This window comes from Lottia gigantea (assembly GCF_000327385.1).
Source record: "Lottia gigantea unplaced genomic scaffold LOTGIsca_114, whole genome shotgun sequence".
Lineage (NCBI taxonomy): Eukaryota > Metazoa > Mollusca > Gastropoda > Lottiidae > Lottia > Lottia gigantea.
Genome location: NW_008707106.1, coordinates 544019 through 568524, shown reverse-complemented (window position 1 = coordinate 568524; position 24506 = coordinate 544019). Strand labels below are relative to the sequence as shown.

General features: G+C 35.6%; 3 protein-coding genes across 3 annotated transcripts; 1 reads left to right on the top strand and 2 right to left on the bottom strand.

The window, feature by feature from the left end:
- Positions 1–2633: 2633 nt before the first annotated feature.
- LOTGIDRAFT_171418 (hypothetical protein) lies at positions 2634–3692 on the bottom strand (the record flags this gene model as incomplete). Its single annotated transcript, XM_009047613.1, has 1 exon — positions 2634–3692. One exon carries the CDS (start codon positions 3690–3692, stop codon positions 2634–2636), a length of 1059 nt encoding a protein of 352 aa, XP_009045861.1.
- A 9728-nt stretch (positions 3693–13420) lies between these two features.
- Positions 13421–15436, bottom strand: LOTGIDRAFT_171417 (hypothetical protein; the record flags this gene model as incomplete). The annotated part of the gene is made up of 2 exons (XM_009047612.1): positions 13421–14071; positions 15368–15436. 2 exons carry the CDS (start codon positions 15434–15436, stop codon positions 13421–13423), a joined length of 720 nt encoding a protein of 239 aa, XP_009045860.1.
- Positions 15437–17172: 1736 nt separating this feature from the next.
- Positions 17173–17742, top strand: LOTGIDRAFT_171416 (hypothetical protein; the record flags this gene model as incomplete). Its single annotated transcript, XM_009047611.1, has 1 exon — positions 17173–17742. One exon carries the CDS (start codon positions 17173–17175, stop codon positions 17740–17742), a length of 570 nt encoding a protein of 189 aa, XP_009045859.1.
- Positions 17743–24506: the final 6764 nt, after the last annotated feature.

The window sequence follows — 24506 nt, the reverse complement described above, 5'->3', positions numbered from 1 at the left end:
ATTGTTGCACTTTGGTCAATTTGGAAAAACTAAGAAAAATGTTAAACAGAATAAATAATCTATTTCCAGATTTAAAGCCTACAGATCCCATTCCAGAAGAATTTTACAACAAACTCATGACTAATATAAACTAGTGTCCAAAAGAAACGATACCACCTGTTTGCAACGACATAAAAGAAAAACTAAACAATGCAGAAGTTTAGGATTGGTGTTATGCTTTTGAGAAATCCTTTCACAGCATCTGTACAAAAATTTCATTTCAATAAAATCTGTACAACCAATATGACAAGCCTTTAAAGATGGGTGGGGTCGAAAAAAGAACATTTCGTTAGAGCACTGATCACAGAAACAACGGGAAATGTCACACCACACGTCACAAAGTCAAGTCAGTAGCGGGTATGTCCACCGTGAGCATCAATACATGCCAGAACACGCCTACGGACTGATGACGTCAAACGTCTGATGACGTTGGGAGTGATGCGTTGCCATTCCTCGAGGAGACATCGTTCCAAGTCCTGGACGTTGACTGGAGGCACACGGCGACGTCGGATTTGCCGATCGAGGTGGTCCCATAAGTGCTCGATGGGATTCATGTCAGGTGAACATGCGGGCCATGGCAAAACCTGTACGTTGGCGTTGGCAAGGAAGGTTTGTGTCAATCTTGCTGTGTGTGGCCTTGTATTGTCATGTTGGAAAAGGAGTCCACGAGGCTGTTGCTGAATAAAGGGCACCACAACAGGCCGTAGGATGTTATCAATATAACGCTGTGCATTCAGGTTTCCACGAATTACGACAAGCCTCGTTTTGACGTCACCACATATGCCACCCCAAACCATTAACCCTCCACCTCCAAACGGCCGGACCTGTTGGATACAGTTAGGCGCCAAACGTTCACCAAATCGTCGGTATACAAGCTGCCGTCCATAGTTTTTGAAGATGAGGAATCTGCTCTCATCAACACGTGCCCAGTCCCGCCGTTGCCAACGTCGAACTCGCCTGGCCCAGATCAGTCTGTTGTTCCGGTGTCGAGTCGTCAGGAGCGGTCCGGGCCGGATACCATACTGCCGTAGTCTCCTGTAGACGGTCTGTCGACTGATCCTTTGTCCCAGTGCTGTAGCCGCCGTGGACGTCGCTGTTACGGTGCGGTTCCTCAGGTGTAATACCCGGATGTAACGATCTTCACGGGGCGTGGTTACTCGTGGTCTTCCACTCCTGGGCCTGTCTGACGTCTGACCTGTCTGACGTAACCGCTACATCAACCTGGTGATAGTGATGCGTGCGCAGTCCAACCTTCTGGCGACGTCGACGTGTGTCGCTCCTTGTTGGACCATTCCAACGGCTCTCTCTCTCGATGGCTGTCAAACGTGGCATATCTTGTGTTCTTTTTGTTGCTGTGATATCAACGTGTCTGATCAGCCGTTTTATACAGTTTTTATGCACGTGCAGAACATGCTAGAGAGGGAAAAGTCACTTTCACGAAATTTACGTTTTCTCCCGGAAGTGATCACGTGTTCCCGGTATTTTTATCGACTATGCTGTGTTTGGGATGTGCAATACGAATTGGCATGTTTTCATATTAGACAATTCACTTAGTAAAAAACAATTTTGAAAATAAGTTGCTATCGTTTCTTTTGGACACTAGTTTTAGTAGAAATATTTGTGGGTCTAGACTGTATAGATCAAATGTTGAAACATTTAGGTAAATATGATAAAAAGAGATTAACATTAATCTCTCATAACGGTAGTGGTTTTGATAACTGGATCATAATCAAAAACGTAAAAAAACTATCTCAATGTCCGTTAGTAACACTCAGAGGTATTCTGTCTTTACCTTTATCTAATCCTTTTACCGATAAAGACTTACAGAAAAAATGGAAAAGACAAAGAAATAACGGGAAACTGTAATTATTTGCAACATATCAATTTCACGTGTTCCTACCAACACGAATACTCTAGTTTAGCGACATGGGGAAATTCATCTAATCTTCCTGCGAATCTGAGAAAGATCACCGGCGTTGATATCGCTAAATACACCCAAGACAACTGGGAGGAACTGATAGACGAATGGGAACCCTATGTCTCGGAGCATGTTTGATAAAATACAACAAAGTCATGAAAGACGTCGTATTCCAGAATGTTTCTAATAATCTAACAGCTCCCTCCCTATCTTTAAAGGGCTGGTATTATTTGTATCACTACGATAAAGAAATGGTTGAAGAAGAATGGTATGAAACTACTAGAATGGTTCCTAAACATACGGAAAAAAAAACATAGAAAGAGTTTACTCTCACATTAACCCTTTTATAAGACATTTTATCAGACAATCTATTAAAGGAGGAAGAGTTTCTGCAAATAGAAAATCATTTGAAACGAATAAAATAAACGAAATTTGCAATATATTAAAGGAATATCCTCAATATATTCAATCTTTAAGGTTTCATTCAAACTCATCGTTGTAAAGATAGTTTTCATTAATCTCTTCTTCCATAGTAAAATAGTCGAAATCATCAAATTCGTAGTTTTCATCCAAACTATACTCATGTTTACCGTTGTAAGGATACATGATTCCTTCACTGTTTGGTGTCTTTCTCTTTACTAGATTCAAATAACTTCTAAAAACTTTCTTTTGTTTATCATTTGGAATAACCACACCATTGGTTAAACTTTTTTGGTTCATTAAATTCATTCGATATATCATATCCACTAGCCAATCGAATGTAATCGTCTACGGTTATCTTATTATTAGAATAACATTTAAACGTTTTCTTTTCTTTCAAAACACCATCGGACGTCAAAATGATATTGTATTTGACTTTTGGTGCCAAATATAAACCAAATATGATTCCACCGTCACCGTAATCGTTCTTTCCTTTGCAATATTCATTTTCAGAGACCAAACCAGCTTTAGTTAATTTATCCCAATTGTTAGACGAAATGTATAGACTATCGGTATCGGTATAGTATATTTCCGGTTTATAAAACCCATCTATAACGTGAATGAAATTGTTCATTATTCTTTTACTGTGAGATAATACGAATGATCCCAAATGACTTGGGGTTAGTCGCATAGTAGATATAGATTCAGATATTTCTTTTTCTTCTTCTTCTATCTCAACGATGTATTGAGAATCATTTATTTTCTCGTAGGTTTTGACGTGTGTATCGAAATTGGATTTTAAAGTTGTTGCACTCCATAGAAGTTTCGTCGTGGTTATATCCTTCTGAATTGATTTACCGTACAAGGAATTACCTAATAATTTCATGCAATTACTAACCACAATATTACCTTCTCGTTTATATTTGTTTCTTAGATCTCTCAAAATTAAAAGGTATTCTCTATAGGGAGGAGTCTTAAAGTTTTCTTCGTAAACTATTCCATCTAATATTCTAATAATTCTTCCACCTGCTTTCACTATTTCTTGAATATCGACCGATGTTAAAACGTCATCGCATAAACCATTTCTGAACCTGTTCGTAAAACTGATTTTATCTTTAGCTGGTATCGGTTGGAAGAACATGTTTTGGGGATATTTAAACCGTACTTTTAAAATAGCGGTTCTAGGTCTGAATTTCTGTTTATTGAAGAGATTTATAAATTCTTTTTCTTCTAATAAAAATGCTCTAGCACTTTCCGCTTTGGGATATTCGCAGTCTAAGTCAGACCATGGCGGAGGCGTATAATCCGTTAGCATCAAACGCCATCAGTTTAGTACAGTTTATTTTTTATTAAGTCTCGAATTAACCTCCGTTTTATCTTTCGTGCATGAGACGTATTCTTTGAATAAATCGATTATGTTGTTCCTTTTGAGTTCTGTAAATTCCTTTAATATATTGCAAATTTCGTTTATTTTATTCGTTTCAAATGATTTTCTATTTGCAGAAACTCTTCCTCTATAATAGATTGTGTTAGTGTGGGAGTTAACTCTTTCTATGTTTTCTTTTTCCGTATGTTTAGGAACCATTCTAGTAGTTTCATACCATTCTTCTTCAACCATTTCTTTATCGTAGTGATACAAATAATACCAGCCCTTTAAAGATAGGGAGGGAGCCGGCTTTCACTATTTCTTGAATATCGACCGATGTTAAAAACGTCATCGTATAAACCATTTCTGAACCTGTTCGTAAAACTGATTTTATCTTTAGCTGGTATCGGTTGGAAGAACATGTTTTTTTGGCTCTTGGATGTAAATTTCTGCTTTTGGGAATATAAATTTTAAATGAAGTTTCGCATTTCTTATTGAATTCCTTAATTCTAGCAACTGTCATCATTAAAAGTTATTAATGAAGTTTTTAAATTCACACGATTAACGCATTTGATAAAACATTTTCCATCTGTAGGTATGTAACCTTCGTATTCATTTATCTTTTTAAGTAGATCAGTTCCTCTACAAACTCTCGATCTTTTTATTTCTTAGAAATTATCTTTCATTAAAATTATTTCTCCTGTAAAATACCAATCGTAAGCATCGGATTTTTCGTCCATATTTGAAAAAATGTTTTGAAAAGTTTTGGCATTGAAAGCGAGGAGTGACATGTATTGTCTTTGATTCCCTTCCTCGAATATCTCTCCATCTATTTTAATTTGTCCTTTGAATGTTTTAAATGTGGTGACAATAGCCTTGATAACATTGGAAAATAGAACATTTTCAATGAATGTTTCATCGTCTATAATTTCAATGCTATCCATATTTTTTTTAAGTATAGATTTTGTTATCATCTTAAAACCTCTCTTTTAACAGGTGTATTTCTTTCATTTCATGTGGAAAAACGCTTTATGATATCAAAAGATTGACTTATGTAATTTTTGGAGAGATTCGTGGAAAATGGTAGATTTCTCCAATAAAGACTTATTGACTTTTACCTTCAAAAAGTCGAATGAAATAATCATTATGAGATTAATTTGTTTTTTTTTTTTTTTTTGCAATGATAAAGTAGTTTTATCTTTTTCAGATATTGAAAAAAAATACTCAAAAATGCGTTATATCTGAAAAACTGCGTATTCTCAGAAGTCTTCATATCTGAAAAATACGCATGTAGAGAAAACATGCTCAATTGTGCTTGATATCTGAAGTGTTATATTAGTGTGGTTTTTGGATAATTTATATGGATAATACAATATGAGTTTAAGGATATACAGTGCGCCATATCCGAAAAAAGGCGATATATCACAAAAAATACTGTATATCGGAAAGCTCTAGACCTTCTGGATATGACGCGCTGTATATCGGAAACTTCATATACTACTGATCTCCATCTGTATACCAAAGGAATCTAACATAATCACTATCAGGTTCAAACAGCTTAATTCTCAAAAAAGCCTTCTCTATCTGAGCGTATCTGTTCCGTCGAAATCTTTGTAACAGTTCAAATAATGGTTGAAGTAAACATGGTCCTGGAGACAGTCGTTGAGAGACGTTCTTCCAGCATTTTAGACTGGACGAAAACAAAAAAAGGTGGCTTAAGTAATGAGCACCAGCTTCTTCCTTCCTAGGCACTCCATCTGGAACTGGTTCAACATAGTTCTTTTCGAGTCGATCTTGAATAATTTTGGAGCATGGTTCCCATAGTTGAAGTTTCAGGAGTCTGTTCTTGACCTGTTCCAATCTGCTGAGAGCAATCGACAGATTGGACTGTAGTGTTGGTCGATTGTCTAACCATGGAAGTGGAGCGTAATACGCTCCGTTACGATACTCTATCTGGTTGATGAATCTCTCTAAAAATTCAGAGTCCGTCTTGTCGTCGAACGGTTCAATACTTGTTTATCTTGTCGTGTAATTCAAAGCCTGTATGATCTGTGGATATCCATTCAACTTCATCATGTCTAGAAGATTCTACCACCAAACATTGCGTCACATGGTCGTTGACTGGACCATAAACAAGATAACCCAAACTGGATGCTTGTACCGTTGGAAACCCGATAATTATTTCCGGTTTAAGGAATTTCCAGACGGAGTCCAAACCAATCAGTATATGAACATCGGAATGGAGTTGTTCGAATCCTAGTAGTAGTGGTTTGAGATGATCTTTATGTGATGATCTTTATGTAGACATTCTGACCATGCATTGCAGCTAATGGGTTGTACAATCTGATCTTTGAATAAAACTTCTAAACTAACAACAACATCATCTGGACTTCGATGGAACCAACAGGGAATTCGTACAGATTGGAACGTCCACCAAAAGAGTCGATTACAATACGCCTTTTACCATATGGAACCAATTTGAGATTTCTGGCATGTTGTGACTTGATATATGTCAATGTTGAACCTTCATCAAAGAAGTTAGTAGTTGGACCATTCTTTACCGGAGCAACAAAACAGTCTTCAGTAAAACTGGGCAAGACTGCAGTTCTGGTAACTTGTAAGAATAGATCTGTGGAGAACTAACATCAAGACAATGTATCAGCTAAACTTTCTGTGCCCGTAAAAGCTGCGTTCGTTGTACCAATCCGTGCAGAAGGTGTAGTTCTTTGTGAGTTCCCTGATGTAGACGCAGACTGTAGTATATTCGAACCATGAATTGCTGTATGATGAGATTCCTTACATATTGAGCACCTCCAATGTGAAGGACAGTTTTCAATAGAATGATAATCTTTAAGACAGTTCATACCCCGATTATGTGACTTGGCAGCTTTGACACGATCATCGACAGAAAGTGTACACTGGCATGTGTTGTGTTGACCACCACAAAATTGACAAAGAGCTGGTCTCTTGAAAAGTTTGGTTTTGAAAGATCTTGAAAATTGAGTGAATGACCTAGCTGTCAAGGCTGTGGCACTACCTCACGGAAGGGTTTGACAGCTGTTGTCGGCTTGCTTGAAACAGTCTTGACTTTCTGTTGACTTATGGTGGTGATCTTCTTCAATTTCTTGATCTCAGCATGTATAATGTCCATAAGCTCCATTAGTAGTGGATTATCATTGGTATATGTCTCGAGAATTGTTGTTAGAACATCAGCTGGAAGCTTTCCCATTAGAATTGGAACGTAGAATTCCCCATAATGGTCAGGTAACAAATGTTACGTCTCCAGAGATCGGATATCACCAATGACTGCATCATAAAATGAAAGATGAAGCATTATACTGTGGTTTCAAGATGTCAACCAAAGCAAGACGAGAATTTTTGATGAGAGTACGATTACCATAATTGTCTTGAAGTGTCTGTACCAACAGAGCATAGTTGTCGTTACTGGCTTAGATAGCCTCAATACGTTTCTTGACAGATGAACTCAGCTGACCTTTCAGATATATCCTTACAGCTATGAATTTCACTTTCGAATACATCCCAAAAGCTGTACCATTTGCGTTCAAATGTAGGAAGTACTATCTTTGGTAGTTTGACAGATGAGTGCTTCGCTGACTTGGTAGCTAATGAAGAATGTTGACTTGCTTTTTCAAGAGACTGTAGGAAGTCATCAATGCGGGCTAACAGCAATGAGTGATTATCTGATATTATATCACATTCTTCAAAATCATATTCAGAGCTCTGATCATCTTTCATTTGAATAAGGAGATCTTGAATTTTGTCATCATATTCTTGAAGTCTGTGTTTGGCATTCACAAGCTTGTCTTTGACAACGTATAAAGTCTCTAAATCAGGCTCTTCACTGTCGATTAAGGCATTCACTCGTCGATCTTCTTTAGTAAACAAACTTCTCAAAGTAGCTCGTTTTCGTACGAATCGGTTGTGGGTTTCGGACAGGTTCTCTGTAACATCTGACGTTTCACCATCTTTTGGCATCTTGTATATGAATTGTAACGTGAAGACGAAGAAAAACAAAAATGGATTATGTTTACCAAAGATCTTCACAAATAATTCGATGCTGACTGTCAATGGTGCGTTTTCGAACGTCTATAGATGAAATGGAATCCTGACTTCTGCCGCCTACGTGTGTTATAAAATGAGAATGAAACTGTAAACCTCTTCCATCTCTCTGTTGATGTATCAATGTAAAAGTTAATCGCCAAAATCCAGCGTTGTTTCTAAATTATTTCTCTTATCATGGCACCAAATTCTTTCTCTAATCACGGCGATGTGTTATTTGTCGTTGCCATGTTGGCAAGCCCTTCAGACTTCCTCTATCTCCAGCCTTACCAGATTTTCCTCTCAATCGCCTTAAACCATTTTCAACGGTTGGTGTCGACTTTACAAGAATGGTGGAAAGAAAGTCCAGAAGTGGTACATTTGTCTATTTACAACACGAAACGTAAACTTGGAAGTTGTAACTGCTGATGAAGAAATAACCAAGGTTTTTTAACTGTTTGGATAAACCAGCTGTACAGAATCATCTAACCAACAACAAAGTTATCTACATGAAGCACATTCCTGCAAAATCTCCTCATTTGGGGTGGAATGTATGAACGGTTGATTGGTGTGGTGAAAATGGTGATCAAGAAGGTGTTACGAAGAGCGCTCATAGATCTGAATGAAATACAGACACTTGTTAAAGAGGTACAGTCTGTTGTGAACGACAGACTACTCACATATGTATCAACGAGTATTGAAGATCTTGAACCAATTACTTCATCAAAACTATTATCCGAGTATTTATCCTGATGTTAAATATGGACTTCATGATGGTTTGAACAAGGCGATGCGACATCTAGCAGCAGTGTTTCACCATTTTGTCAATCGCTTTAAATCTGTCGACTTTACGAGAGAGGCACACCTACCAGTTAAAGAAGACTGTAGCCAGAACAAATCTCATAAAGATTGGGGATGTGGTATTGGTGCATGATAAAGATCGACCCCGAAGTTTATGGAAACTTACTCTTGTAGAGTAGGGTTGAAGAAAACAATACGATTCCAGAATTTCGGTTTGGATTTCAAAAAGGTAAAAGCAAAATAGATGCCATCTTTATTCTACATGGCGTTCTACTGTCTTAAATGACAACAGAAATTTATTTTGTGCTTTTATCGACTTGAAGAAATGTTTCGACAGCATTGATAGGCGACTTCTACTGTATAAATTAACCAAAATTAATACAAAAATAGTAAGCATAATTCGATCAATTTATTCTGATGTTAAAATCAGACACAATGGTGATTATTCTGACTTCTTTAACAGTTATCTAGGTAAACCTTTATCGCCGTTGATGTTTCTACTATTCATGTATGATATTAATGACTATATGCACACTGGGTTTTCAGCTGATATATTCAGAATCAATAGTTATCTTTTATACATTCTTTATTTGCGGATGATACTGTTTTATTTGCAGTCAGAAGTCAGAATCTATGCTACAGAATCTTTTTAAAAAATTTCAGTCATACTGCAACACATGGCATTTGGAAATTAATGCGGATAAGACCAAGATAGTTGTTTTTCAAAAAGGTAATAGTAAAAGTAATTACTCGTTCAAAATTAATTCTGTCACACTAGAAATCGTCAACGAATATTTATACCTTGGCGTTTTGTTGTACAGAAACGGTAAATTTCATGAAACTCTCAATAGACTTACAGATCAAGGTCTAAAAGCACTAGCTTCTTTATTTGGTAAAGTAGGAAATAAATACCTTTCCATTGATATTTTACTTAAGCTATTCGATACATTAGTATCACCAGTATTAAACTATGGTTGCGAAGTATGGGGTTTCGTGGACTCACTATCTTTTGAATATTGAATATTGAACGTTCCAAATTCCACACCAATAAATTTCTTGTTAGGTGAGCTTGGGCGCTACCCTCTTCACATTGTACATTTATATAGAATAATAAATTATTGGATTCGAATTGTTTCAAATAAAAGTGAGTTAATGTATGAAATATATATTCATTTAATGAAACAAGCAAATAATGGTGTTAAAAATTGGGCTTTCAACATAAAATACTGCTTAGATAATATAGGTCTTGTTAATATCAGGACGTTGAAAATTCCAATAAATTACAATTCTATTTTAACTACTTTGAAGTTTTTTCACGAGCAACATATCTAGGAGTACTTAATGATCTAAAATTTAGAAATGTTTTATGCAGATTTAGGGGAGGTTCATTGAAATTAAATATTGAAACTGGACGATACCTAAAGATTCCTAAAGAAAAGAGAATATGCAATTGTTGTAAACTGATCAAGAAAATGAATTTCATTTTATATAGTGTTGCCCACTGTATAGAAAATTAAGGTTTCAATATCTTCCTCGGTATTGCTGGAGTTGGCCATAACTTGTTAAATTTTATAAACTTATAAAAATTAAATCAAATATTAAAATTAAGAATTTATCCAGATACATCTTTTATGCCTGGAAGGGAAAATTTCATAAAGATGAAAAATTTATAGATGCAACTATACTATATGAAATTTCCATTACAAACTATTATTAAGATAATAATAAATTTCACCTTAAAATATTATTCATATTAAAAATGCTATGTTTGGTGTCAATACTTTTTTCTATACAATTTAAATTGTATCTATGTATTAATTGATTTTTATATATCCATATACTTTGCTTCATTATACTAATTGATTTGAATTTGTAATTAATAAGTACTAATCTATGCAATGGCTAATTTATATGTACAAATATTCTTTCCATATCTGTTAATCAAAAAATGTTTTCGTATATTAGATTTTTACAAATTATGTATATAATGTTTGTATATCATGTAATAATAAGTTAATGCACTAAGTTACAATAATGCAAATACATTTTCTTTGCTATTTAATTTGTGTAAATATGTCCAAATATACATTAATTGATTAATCTAACTCAAAAATGGATTCATAATTTTTATTTTACATTTACATGTATATATATTGTTTATTAATAATGAAATATTATATAAATTATTATATTATGCTAAAGCATTGTGTTTCGAACATGTATATGCTAATGCAATAAACTTAATCAATCAATCAGAGGACTTAATCCATGGAACTGATGGTTTTGTTCGTGCTGCGTCAATCCAGACTAAACATGGTGTTACCAATCGCTCTATTCACCTACTTTATCCTTGAGAAGTATCTCTTTCGGAACCAAAGGAATTCTTTACGGACACAAACTCTTCGATTCCACAAGTAGGGATTGTTCCCTTGAGAGGTAGCAATAGACTTGCCATTCGCCCCCGCCCAAATTTGTGGAATCTTCAGAAATTGATTTGTTTATACATTGTTCCATATATTTCGAAAACAATGGTGCCATAAAGAACAAAGAATCCTGGAAGTGAGACAATGCGGTGCCAATATCGGTAAAACAATGGTGCCCAATAGAACAAAGAATCCTGGAAGTGAGACAGTGCAGTGCCAATAATGGTAAAAGTAGCAGGTGCGTCGTTTCCATTGTTTTTTAAACGGATGCGTCGGAGTGTTGTTTTTTTTTTTTAGAGCGTGTTATCGACTTTTTTTTAAAAGTTTGAAATTTGAAAAAGGTTCGATAATAGGCTGATTAACTACGCGTACTTTAGTAGGCATTGGTCAAATAAAGAATCATGAACAGGTGTCTCAGGGGTGTCGATTTTAGAGTAGGGTGGTGGGGAGGGGATAACAAATTATTCTAGGAAAAGAATTTTGAACCGACGATCATGTTGTCTAAGGATTTATGCGTAAAAAACAGTGGAAAAATATCCAAGGTGACAGCGACTCCATGGAGAGGTGATCTCCTTTTTGATATTAGGAGGTTTCGCTCCGAAAATGGATGCGATTACCCCCTCCCTGAAGGTATCGCCTTAAATATGAACCAATGGGTCACTCTGGAATATTATTGTCATAGGATAGAGGAATGGTTAAGTGGTCTGGTGGAAAATAAGACGATCAAATTGGGAGACTGCGTGAGAGTGACCGTAGACAAAAAGTATCGAGGCGTGGACATTCGAAAATTTTATTGGTGTGAGGAAATGCTAAAACCCACCCGAAAAGGGTATCACTTGTGTGTCGATCAGTTTTTCTCGCTCAAGGAATGTTTTGGTGACATTGGCGAATCATTACCTAGAATATGGGAGGAGTTACCCGATTGCAAACACGCGATAGGTTCTGATATCGGTGTTAAAAATTTGCGTTTAGTGTTTAACACCAACACATAACACGACATTTGAACTCATTCTTCGTGTTAATATTGTTATTTGTGGGAACCGGTTCTTTGCTAGGGCGGGAAAGTCAGTTATGAATTCTTTTTAACTGCAGGCCAGTTTCAAAAGGGAGAGAAACCCCCGGTAGAGCGAGAGAGTAAAAGCTGGATGCAAGGCCTATCGCCTTTAGTGTCTCCCTTAGTGTGACGAAGGGAGAGCTCTATTTTTACTGCTTCCCGCAAGAGGTGCCCTATAACTTGCTTGTGGTAGCCAAGCGTTCTTAGCGACGTTGCTTTTTAATTCGCCAAGTGTTGGATTGTTCATCCACCAACAGGGAACGTGAGCTGGGTTTAGACCGTCGTGAGACAGGTTCGTCTACTGATAGGGAACTCTTTATGAACTATCGAACGAACGTTGTGTTAGGGATTGAAAGCATTGATGCTTGCTGGTTTATTGCCTTTGTGTGAGTCGTACTCGGTGGAGCGGCCTGTAGTGGCTGCGATGCAGTTAGACGGACAGAGCTCTCTAATTTATTTTTCTAATTTATTTGTGTGCTAAATTTGAATTGTGTCAGCTGCTGCTGTCTTAAATTATGTACCTCAGGTTGGAGAAATTCGAAAGGAAGGGAGGGGGAGGGGCGGGGAGGTCAAAGAGCAGAGAACGAAACCATGGTCGATGTTTTTGCAGTTAAAATAGATGAGACATCCTCCCCCTTCTGGTATAGTGTGTATCTCTGAGACCGATCGCCGTGCTTAAAGAAATTTTTCTGGTGTGCGTTTGCACAGTATTTCATAATATAAGTTGTATCATGTGTCAAGAATGGTAAGCATGCCCTGCTTGGAAATATATCAATAAATGAGGTATTTCATAATGAAAGTGATATAAGGTGTCAAGAATGGTAAAGCCCCACACCCGAAAATCAACTTAGTGTTATATGCACTCTAAGTAAGGCTAAATTGAACATAGGTGTTCAAGAGGAGTAATCATGTCCTGTTCGCTGTAATGCATGCAACCTGTAAATTTTGACCCAATTCATTTAATTGATTGAAATCGAAGTTAGAATCAGTGGTTAATGATGGCGACAGGTGTGGCTCCAAAGCGTTATATATGGACATCAGACAAGCTGAAAACAATGCTGACAATTGTATTAGAGAATGATGGAAAGTTTGTTAAGCTCCGGAAAGGAGGTAAATCGACAGAATTTTATACGTTTGTTGGTGAACAGATGCTTCCACCCACGGATGGTTCAGTGGTGGAAAATGTGACGAAAAATATGGGCCGCGAGTTTCGTGATATTATCAGGAAAACCAAAGAATCAGGTCAAGGCACAGAAGATGTTGTTCCCAAATTACGTGTAATACTAAAATTTGGACACCAATCGTTGCCGTTGATGATTAATTACACACCGTATTAGATATCATTGATAATTTTTATCACAAAAAATTTGTGTAACGATTGTGAAGAAGGAACATTTTGATGCTAAATCTGGTCCTTTTCTTGCAGCAAATCTGTTTTCTTTCATCTGAGTCATCCTCCATTTTAATTCTGTGGCACTTATAGTTCTCTCTACAATTTGTCTCTGCCGTGTGCGTGTGTTAGATTGCAATTGTTGTTGGGTCAGATTCGCGCCAGTAAATGTGTGCATCACAGATGGGTGTAAATTACGGTAAGCAGGGTCACCTAAAACAAGGACGTCGTTCGGTAGTGTGTGCAGATACTGCATGAATTCAGGAGACCATTCTGCTGCAATTTTATCGTGGGTTGAACCAGTTAGTCCAGATATGACATGTCGAATCCTTCCGAATTTATCACAAACATACTGGACATTAAAAGAGTCACATGATTTTCCATGTCGTCCACAAAAATAAGCATCTCCTGCATGGTGTGGGCGTTGAATACGAATGATATCTTTGTTATTACCATCAACATCTCTAACAGTTGTTAAATCAGCGTATTCCTCCGGGTGTGGTAGTTTAATGAATCTTGGAGCAATGCTCCAACTACATGGACTACAAGGTAGTAGTTTTAGCCACGCCACTGGAAAAACCAACATTTCTGTAATAACCACCTGAAGACAGATATACCAAAAATGTATCCATGCGTTTTTGAGAAACACACATTTGTTTCCTTGCTGGGTCTCCATCTCTAAAATCATGATACTCAGCTGATAACTCATGTTGATTCAACCGGATATGACGTTCAATCGGTTCCGCACTTGTAGCAGGATGCATTTCCAAATTGTCGCCTCTATTTTGTACAGCAATAGCTTTAGCAACCGGTATAAAAAACATTTTAAATGAAATAAAATGGCTGCCAACACCAACACTAAACTTGAACTCATGCTCGTAATAATACCCTAGAGATTAGTGTTAGCGCAGAATTTCTAAATCCATTTTTAGACTTATTTCAGACGGGAATCGATTAGAATTTGAGTACCGATTGTCAAACTGTAAAATAAAACCGATCGCCAAAAGAAATTACATAATTATGCCATTTTTACCCGCAAATAATGTGTTCAGGTAACCCCTGAAATCGTATCTTCGATATTAACACAAACACGAAGGAGAAATCGTGTTAATACGATGCTTAACACATGTTGATAATTTTTATATCAGAGCTAACACGGAACACCAGAATGAGGTCAAGTCTTGCGGACTAACACCAAATAAACCGCGTTAAGAAATAATAAATACGTTCAAATAAAGCTTTAATATAGATCGGTTCTGTGTGATATTTAAAATCAAAGAAATCATACCGATAGTAAGCTCGTGTTACACACTCCGTGTTAATATCCAACTACGGTGTTAGTGTCCAAATTCGGTATTAACACCAGTTGTTAACACTAACACAGTGTACGTGTGCCCTTCGAGATCATCCAAATCCTCACCTAACGACTGGACACTACAGGCAAAAGGCGAAGAATGGTGCTGTGATGCCAAAATATGTATAGAGCAAGCCTACAAGAAGGAATGGGATCAACCCGATTCGTATAGGTGCCAGGTACGAGTGGAAGGAGTGTATATGGAGGGAGCTGGAATGACGCCTACGAATAGTGTTCCTAAATGCAAAATTGGTCACCGTAGAACATTGTTGTCCATCCTTGGAGGTCATAGATTTAGTTGTGTCTATACTTGCTCATATGACAAATGATAATGAAATGAAATAAATGGAGTTTTACGTCCTACTTTTTCATATGACAATGAGAGAATTACAAAATGCATAACTGAAAATTGCATAGGGTGTTGCGAACACATAAACAATGAATTGGTGCACAGCTGCCTAGGGATAATTGAATGTTACAAATATATATATTTTGTTTATTCCCCTCTACACGATTGATATAAGATTTACAACCTCCTTTTACCTGTATGATTGTAGGCCCCACGTAATCGGGCAATTCTCGATTGGTGGTAAAACTGTTTGGTTGAGACATTCGTCTCCGTGCCTCAGAGAATCGTATGGTGTTATTGGGAATGACAGGCTCTATACGCCGAGGATCTAGGTGTCCGGGTAGACTTTGTGGAGGGATTCGACGTGACGATGAATGACGGTGAATCCACTATGATAATAATCGATGATTTGAGGGATGAACGAAAAAGTCTCTAAGCTGTTTACGAAAGGTTCCCACCACAAAAACGCATCCGTTATTTATTTCCTACAAAATCTCTTTCACAAAGGCAAGTATCATTGGACGATTAGTCTAAATACTCACTACATGGTAATTTTCAAAAACCCGAGGGACTCCTTGGGCATAACGCAACTAGCGAAACAAATGTATCCAGGAAATACGCAATACCTCCGTGAAAGTTACAAGGATGCTACGAAAAATCCCTATTCTTATTTGTTAGATTTGAAAAGTACCACGCCCGACTTTTTAAGACTGAAAACCAGTCTATTCCCTTCAGAGTATCCACGGGTTTATTTACCAAAAGGGTGATGGTTGGAATTGACAAACATTTACGGCTACTGAATGCCCTTTCTAACTCTATTGCGAGACAACACAAGTCGATATTAAAGAATACTCACAGAAATATGATTAACGCTCTTTGCGAGTGCACCATGGATGTTTTAAAAGGTAACGTACCGATAACCAGACATCAGAAATCCAGGTTATAATGAAACACAAGAGGAACCTAAGAGAGATAGTTAAACGGAAAACCCCTTTGAAAATTAAGAGACATATATAACTTCTTACGCCTCTTCTAGGAATTCTTGATTCAGTGGTTCCCAAACTTTTAGGTAAGTAATGGATTACGCACGAAAAATGGCATTGGTACCGGAAAATATGGTCGATAAAATAATACGAGGGGGGCGTGATTCGTCGTTAAAACCACCCGCGGTTACAAAAACATTGCAATTGGATGATGAGATAAGGCAAATATTAAACGATCCGTCTATCAACGATCACGATAAAGTTAAGTTAAAGAGTACTTTCGGACAATTTATGCAATGCCGAATATTACCCCATTTCGAATAAAACATCGCCGGATCGGGGGAATATTATTTGGATTTGTCTCAAACCTTTTCCACTGTACGTGTTCGGATAAAAAAAACAGCGACGGTACCGATCTCGTGGACGATGCTCAGTGTGGACTGTTTAGCCAAAAGTTTATTTTCTCAGATTGACGTTTCGTTAAATGGAAAACGAATTTCTCAACCAGAGAAATAGGGGTTACATAGAGAATTTATTGAATTTCAATGTCGACTCTCAAAAATAGCGATGCGATCGTAATACGCCCACATTTGTAATGGCAGCTAATTTGTCAGATTACAGTAAATGAATGTTTCTGAGAGTGAAATTTTCATATTTCATGGGTTTTGTTTACAGCTTTTTATTCAAGTGGGATTAATTAATTAATAGGGACGGGCATGTGTTTTTAGGTCATACTCCCCGTCGAGTTATCGTAGGATTTAAACACTTTAAATTTAATATTTTTGCTTCACATCAAAAGCCGAGCCTAGTAATAGTGACGTTATGTCGATTCTGAAAGCCATTCAGGAAAACCGAACTGCTCAGAACTCTCGTTTCGATAAATTATCCAGAAAAGTTGATGAACTTAACAATAATATGACAGTTATGACGATTATGATGAAAATGAATTTATTAGGCTACAATGATGAAGAGTATTGTGATGATGATTTGGATGTTTTACCGGGGAAAAAGCCAAAATGTCATCTGATATGGAGTTATCTGACTCAATTTTTGCACAGGCGGAGAAAAAGTTGAAACTGAAAGATTTATGTGATGTTCAAATAAATCAAGACTTGGCATCTTTGATAAATAACTGGTTCAGAGATGGTGTAGATGATGATAGGTATAACGAATTGATAAACTGTGAGTCTTTAGTGACGGCTAAAACTAATCAATTAGTGTGGGATTTTCTTAGCCAGTATACACGTACGATGGACAAGCGAATACAGAATGCTCAAACTTCCATTATTAAAGGAGCAGTTTCGTTGTCTAAAATTACTGACACTCTTGGTAGTGGACAATCTATGGATGTGAATCATGTTCTGAAACAAGCAATGGAGTCCCTAGCTCTTTTTGGACATGCCAATAAACAATTATGTTTTATTCGTAGAGACATGATGAAACCCGATATGAGGGGCGAGTATTTACATCTATGTAGTCACACAGACATTCTGTTTGGTGATGATGTTTCCAAAACTGTCAAGGATATATCTGATTGCTCTCGTATAAGTAACAAGATTGGTGCTTTTCAAGGCCGCGGAGGATGAGGAAGGTCTATCCGTGGTAGAGGATTTAGAGGAAGATTTAGATATAGAAAGGGGGCACCTTTGTATAATTTATAAAAAAAAAATCACTTTTTTCCTGCAGCGCCCGCAAGCCCACCAAACTAACAACCCCACCAGGCACACAGTTAATAAATCCGGAGCCTATAGGGGTACAAGTTTACCAACCTCCAAGCGCCCCCGGCCAATAATATCTTTAAATTAACTCATTTAAAAACACGAACAACACAAATTCGAAGGAGACGGTTTCTTCTCAGCTCTATCATCTCTCATCCCAACAACAAACTGAATTAGCGATACATCTAGAACATCTCTATTGTGACAATTCGCCCTGAACCCGGAATGTTGACAAATGCACGGCTGCATCTCCTCCAGAGCTTTATGTTCTATGTCATTAACCTGTTTACAGCAAAGGCTCTCAAGTGTTGTTGGCATTTCTCTACACAATCCACAAAGGCAGCTATTTAATAAGTAAAATCTATATTTCACGATGGACACATTCAATCAATGTTTACCGAAATACGGACTGAGTCTAGTCTCTGACGTCCAGACTAACCCCATCTACGTCGAAGCTGTACGTAGAAAAATAGAGACTGGATGGTAGAGGCTACGTATTCACCTAGGTGACCGTTTGACCCGCACGGCCATATTGACACTGACGTTATGTGATGATAATAATAGGCCTTCTGCGGTCTGGAGATATATCCAATATGCTTATTTCTTTTTCATTTTCTTTTGAAATGGATATCAATGAGCTTCTGCAATGTTAATTATCATTGCTTTCAACCTGATAGTTTATGGTGACGACTGTTTAAACTCTATCCACTTACCATCTGTAGTACCGATTCGGGCTTTTGTAGAAAAAGAATCGGTTTCGTCGTCTGAGAAATCGGAATTGTCAGAGCTTCCAGAGCTATCATAATATTTTAGTACTAATCGTTTGTCTTCCACAAGCGGCTCAAACTGATATGGCTGGATATTTAGGTCGAAATTGTTGGATTCCATGGCAGTAATGAAAGTGAAAGATCGATGTATGCAAGGCTTCAACTATAGACGGCAGGCTGCCAGTCTATCGAGTGTCGTCTATGACTGCTAGCCTAATTAACTCTCGGCTGGAAAGCGACCAGAGTCAGAAATCTAAGGTTTTTGTCAAAAATATTGTTCTGGGAGACATTTTTAAGCCCTTGCCAATGATTATAGGTAGAAATCATTGTAATTAAGGGGAAATTTTACGTCTTGGCATAAATCCTTTAACAGATTTGCATACGAGATATGCTTTGTTCCTGAGCTATAAGTAGACAATATTCTAGCAGTTACCATTACTAATTTTGTCCAACTATTGTTTCAGTTCAACTATTGGAACGATATTTCAAATTCTGACAGCTAAAACTTTTGCATTTCTCACGTGGAATTTCTTCAATTCAACATCTTCACTGTTGACTGGAATGTAAGTAGGTGTTACAGGTCAAGTGTTTTCTGCTCTCTGAAGGAAGTCAGGTCCGTCAATAACTCGTTTCATTTCACTGGCTTGTACTCCTCTTGATACTAAGTCGATAATATTCTGATCAACAGGAACATACGATACATCTTTGTACGGGTCAAAATCTGTTGTAATTTCGCAAACACGATAAGCAATGCTATCAGTCCACATTTTAACGTATTCGATTCTAAGTCTTAAATCGTTGATAACAACTAACATCAGTCGGAATAACTACAGAAGAGCTTGCAGTTCTTTGTGTGGTAAACTAAATTGCTTCACAGGCGTAAGTCTAGCTTTAGCACAAACAAATGTCAACTCGGCATTTGATTCGTCTTCATTGGACCATCTCATCCAAACTCCTATGCCTATTGCATCCTCCGAGGCATCACTAAAACCTGGAAGCGACATTTTATGTAGTTTAGATTGTCCTTGAAATTTATCAGGAATTAAACAGCGTTTGGTTTCGATTAAAAACACATCTTGAAGATCTTTCTTGATCTTATTGAACATAATATATAAATCACTATTAGGGTGAATCGGATCATCCCAGTTAATGTCATACTGTCGTACTAATATTCCTGATAACATACCATAAACGTCGTAATACGAAGCAGTCATCTTGAGAATATTACGTTTTGTAGGAACAAAATCTTTAAATAAAACTTCTTTTACACTTGAGAGAGTCTTATTTGATAACCATTTGCGAATTTTAAAATTTCCGTTTTTTTTTAGGTAGAAGTAAGATTAGATTTTAATCGTTAAGCTTCATCAGTTAACCTTTGCGAATCTGTGAGATCGTCGACATAAAATTGATTGTTAGCGATTCGCTGAATTTCAGGAGCGTTTTCAGCAGCAACAGGACGTAAGGCAATAATGGCTGAAGAAGGTGATGGTTTATCTCCAAATGTAACTGTTGTTAATTCGTACACGTTGATTGGGTCTTCTGGATGCTTACGAAATAAATAACGGTGAAATCGAGCATCGTCGGGTGCCATCTTTACAGCTTAAACATTACTAATGTCAGCAATAACACCAACTTCATAATCACAGAATCGTAAAGCTATATCAAATAAATCTACATTCATATTATGAATGGCTAAATAATCATTTAAAGAGTGACTTTGGAATCTAGCTTTACCACCATAAACAACTCGAACTGGCGTGGTCTCTGAATCTTTAAGAACTCCAAAATGAGGTAAAAACACCTCTAGAAACTTGATCATCCATTTATTTGCAATAAAATTCCCATTACGTGGACGGTTTTGAAACTGTTTCTCCAAATTGATTAAACGTTTGACAGCATAATCGTAATTATTTGGTAATTTTAACTGCGATTTCTTCCAGGGTAAGTTAATCTGATAAATACCATCTTCTAATCTAGTAACGCTATTCTGCATCTGTTCTGTAGCTAATTTCTTTTTGGCGTTTATTGCACATTTGCAACGTCGAGGTTTAATTCCCATCCGTTCAATGCCGAGAAAATCTTCAATTTCACTTACGGCAGAAACCTGCATAAAGTTCAAAATGTTATTTTTAGGTGTTTCGTTATATCGACCTCCTTGAACATACCATTCGAAAGGACATCTAACTGCGACAGGATCATCCTCGATAGGGCCTATTAAGTATTGTTCTGAGGTAAGTAAATCTCCATTTTCAACTCCAAGTATAATGTCTATTGTTTCACTGGAAGCTTGTTCAATTTCAATATTGTCCATATGTGGATATTGTTTAATCTGCGAATTGGTCACTATCGGTATCTCTCCACAAGGTTTATCCATTTCGTAAATGCAATGCTTCATCTAAGCTCTTAATATCACAATCTACAACACGAAGTCTATGTGTCTTAGTCGCACCACCAACAGTAGTCTTGTGTTTGACCATCAAATTTCTTTAATAACCCTTTTCGTTTACAGCGTCTAAATTAGAAGATAAGATAACAAAACAAAAATAGACCTTAAACAACTAATAGATGATGTTAAACCAGGTATAAGTGAAGACAGCTGCTCTAGAAACTAAATTTAAAACCGAATTACAAAAAGAACTTTTAATCAACTGATACAAAATATTTATGATAGTGAGATTCAAGAACAGATAACTACTATTAATAACGAAGTTTTAAACAGGAAAAAAATATAGCCACATTAGAAAAACATCTCAAGGAAAATAAAAAATCATATTATTTCAATCTTCCAGTTTTTCGTGTGAGAAATACTGAACGTATTCCTACAGGTGAAACAAGGATATGGATTTATATTAAAAATAAAAGTATTTTCATATAAAAGTGGAAACGTTAAAAACATATTTGATGATTCAGGAAACTTTAATTTCCGAGGTAAATCTCTAATTGAAATTATTTTTCCTGTAAAATTTAAAATCGATTCAATCTTCTTCTCTCATCCATCTAACTATTTTAACGAATTTATCAAAGATATGAATATGTTGAAAATATAGATTTGGAAGTTAATGATGAAAACAACAAGCCTAATCATATGAATGAAATTAAAACAAATGGAAAATATATAAACACCTTTAGATTGTCAATAATACCAGACAATGACAACTGTATTCTTTCAATAGGTGAATTTGATATGATATTAAAGACGGAAAGCTCACCATCGATGAACATTATTAGAAAATCAACTCCACAAAGAATTTATAATATTTTCATCAATAATTGAACGTCATGAAGGAGATAGTAATAAAGAAGTTGGTGGTATATGTACTTGGAGGTGTAGTATAGAGATCAATATTGACAAAAAATTTTTACAGTTCATCTAAATAAGATTAATGATTCGAAAGAAGAAATATCATTAGCATCTGTAAACGTTACTATTTATCCACCCGAAGAAATGATAACAGATAAACGAAAAATAATAGGAGGAGGTAATAGAGATTAAAGGGTTCCCTATTGTAAATATTGAACAATATCCATCTTTTTCTTTATCAGAAACTCACTTAATTTAATGTCTTAAAAATGAAAGTGGAAAGTAGACAACAATATATGATAGACAAACGAGTTAGAAGTAAAACTAGAACAGTATAATAAATGTAAGAAAAGATGGATTAGAGTTGATTCTGTTTTCAAAACACTGAGTGTACTTCTAACAGTAGGAACAACAGTTGCAACGGATTAGTGGTTCCAGTACTTGTCCCAACTGTATTGGACACAATTACTGCTATTAAAACTTCATCTTGTGGGTTGATTGCTATAGGTTATACATCAAAACAGAAATCTTATTATAAAAAGAAAACAGAAATTTTGAATTCATATCTTAATAAATTATTTATATTTTTCGAAAGATCAAGATATAAGATAAGAACGTAACTATTGAAGAATTAGAAGAATTCAATGAAATTCTAGAAAAATTTGAGATGGAAATATCAGCAATAAAAGTTTAAAAAAATACTTAAAAATAGATCATTAAAAAAAGCATATATAAAAAAAATATGAATGAATCAATTGAAATTAATGATGATGAAAGATTCATAGAAAACGTGTTATTTTCAAATATTATCAAGGCTGTTAACAATAAATTTTTAACATTTAAAGGACAACTTGAAATAGGTGGAGTGATATTTCAAGATGGAAAGCACAAACAATTTATGAAACTTCTTGGTTTTAATGCCAAAACTTTTCATACTATCTTTAGAAATATGGAAGAATTGTTACATACCAACATGTTTTAAACAAAGATTTAACAAATTAATTTCAAAATTTCGTCAATGGTTTCTCAAAAGCAAATAGGAAAGGAGTGATGACATTTGCTAGAATTAATGAATTCAATAAGAAATGTGATATTACATTTCAAATTTATACTCATAATAATAGAAATTTGCGCCCCACAATTGTAAAAGAGGAATTAGATTGGGTTTTATACTTACACAACTCATATTTCTGTCTTATAAGAAGAAATAAAAAAAGTTTGGGTATTAAAAAAATAGAAGATAATTATGAACAAGTATGGAAAACGTGTAGTAATAGTAACGCAGTAACACAGGTTTCACCTCTGAAACTAAAAGTGTTTTCAAGTATACGTGATGCTGGGTTATTTGCTTGGGATTGTGAAACATATTCAGAAAGTGAAACGCGTAAAGCAATTCCCTTATGCGTGTACGTTAATTAATTAAGAAAAACTAAGAAAAATGTTAGACAGAATAAATAATCCCTTTCCAGATTTAAATCCTACAGATAATGTTCCAGAATAATTTTATGATAAACTAATGAATATAGTAGAAATATTTGTAGGTACATATTGTATAGATCAAATGTTGAAATATTTAGGTTAATTAATATTAATTTCTCATAACGGTAGCAATTTTGATAACTGGATCGTGCTTAAAAATATGAAAAAACTAACACAATGCCCTTTAAATAATAATTATTTACAACATATTAATTTCACATGTTCCTATCAACATGAAACATCTAGTTTAGCGGCATGGGGAAATATATCTAATCTACCGATGAATTTGAGAAAGATCCACCGATATTAATATTGCAAAATACAATAATTGAACGTCATGAACGAGATAGTAATAAAGAAGTTGGTGGTATATGTACTTGGAGGTGTAGTATAGAGATCAATATTGACAAAATATTTTTACAGTTCATCTAAATAAGATTAATGATTCGAAAGAAGAAATATCATTAGCATCTGTAAACGTTACTATTTATCCACCCGAAGTAATGATAACAGATAAACGAAAAATAATAGGAGGAGGTAATAGAGATTAAAGGGTTCCCTATTGTAAATATTGAAATATCCATCTTTTTCTTTATCAGAAACTCACTTAATTTAATGTCTTAAAAATGAAAGTGGAAAGTAGACAACAATATATGATAGACAAACGAGTTAGAAGTAAAACTAGAACAGTATAATAAATGTAAGAAAAGATGGATTAGAGTTGATTCTGTTTTCAAAACACTGAGTGTACTTCTAACAGTAGGAACAACAGTTGCAACGGATTAGTGGTTCCAGTACTTGTCCCAACTGTATTGGACACAATTACTGCTATTAAAACTTCATCTTGTGGGTTGATTGCTATAGGTTATACATCAAAACAGAAATCTTATTATAAAAAGAAAACAGAAATTTTGAATTCATATCTTAATAAATTATTTATATTTTTCGAAAGATCAAGATATAAGATAAGAACGTAACTATTGAAGAATTAGAAGAATTCAATGAAATTCTAGAAAAATTTGAGATGGAAATATCAGCAATAAAAGTTTAAAAAAAATACTTAAAAATAGATCATTAAAAAAAGC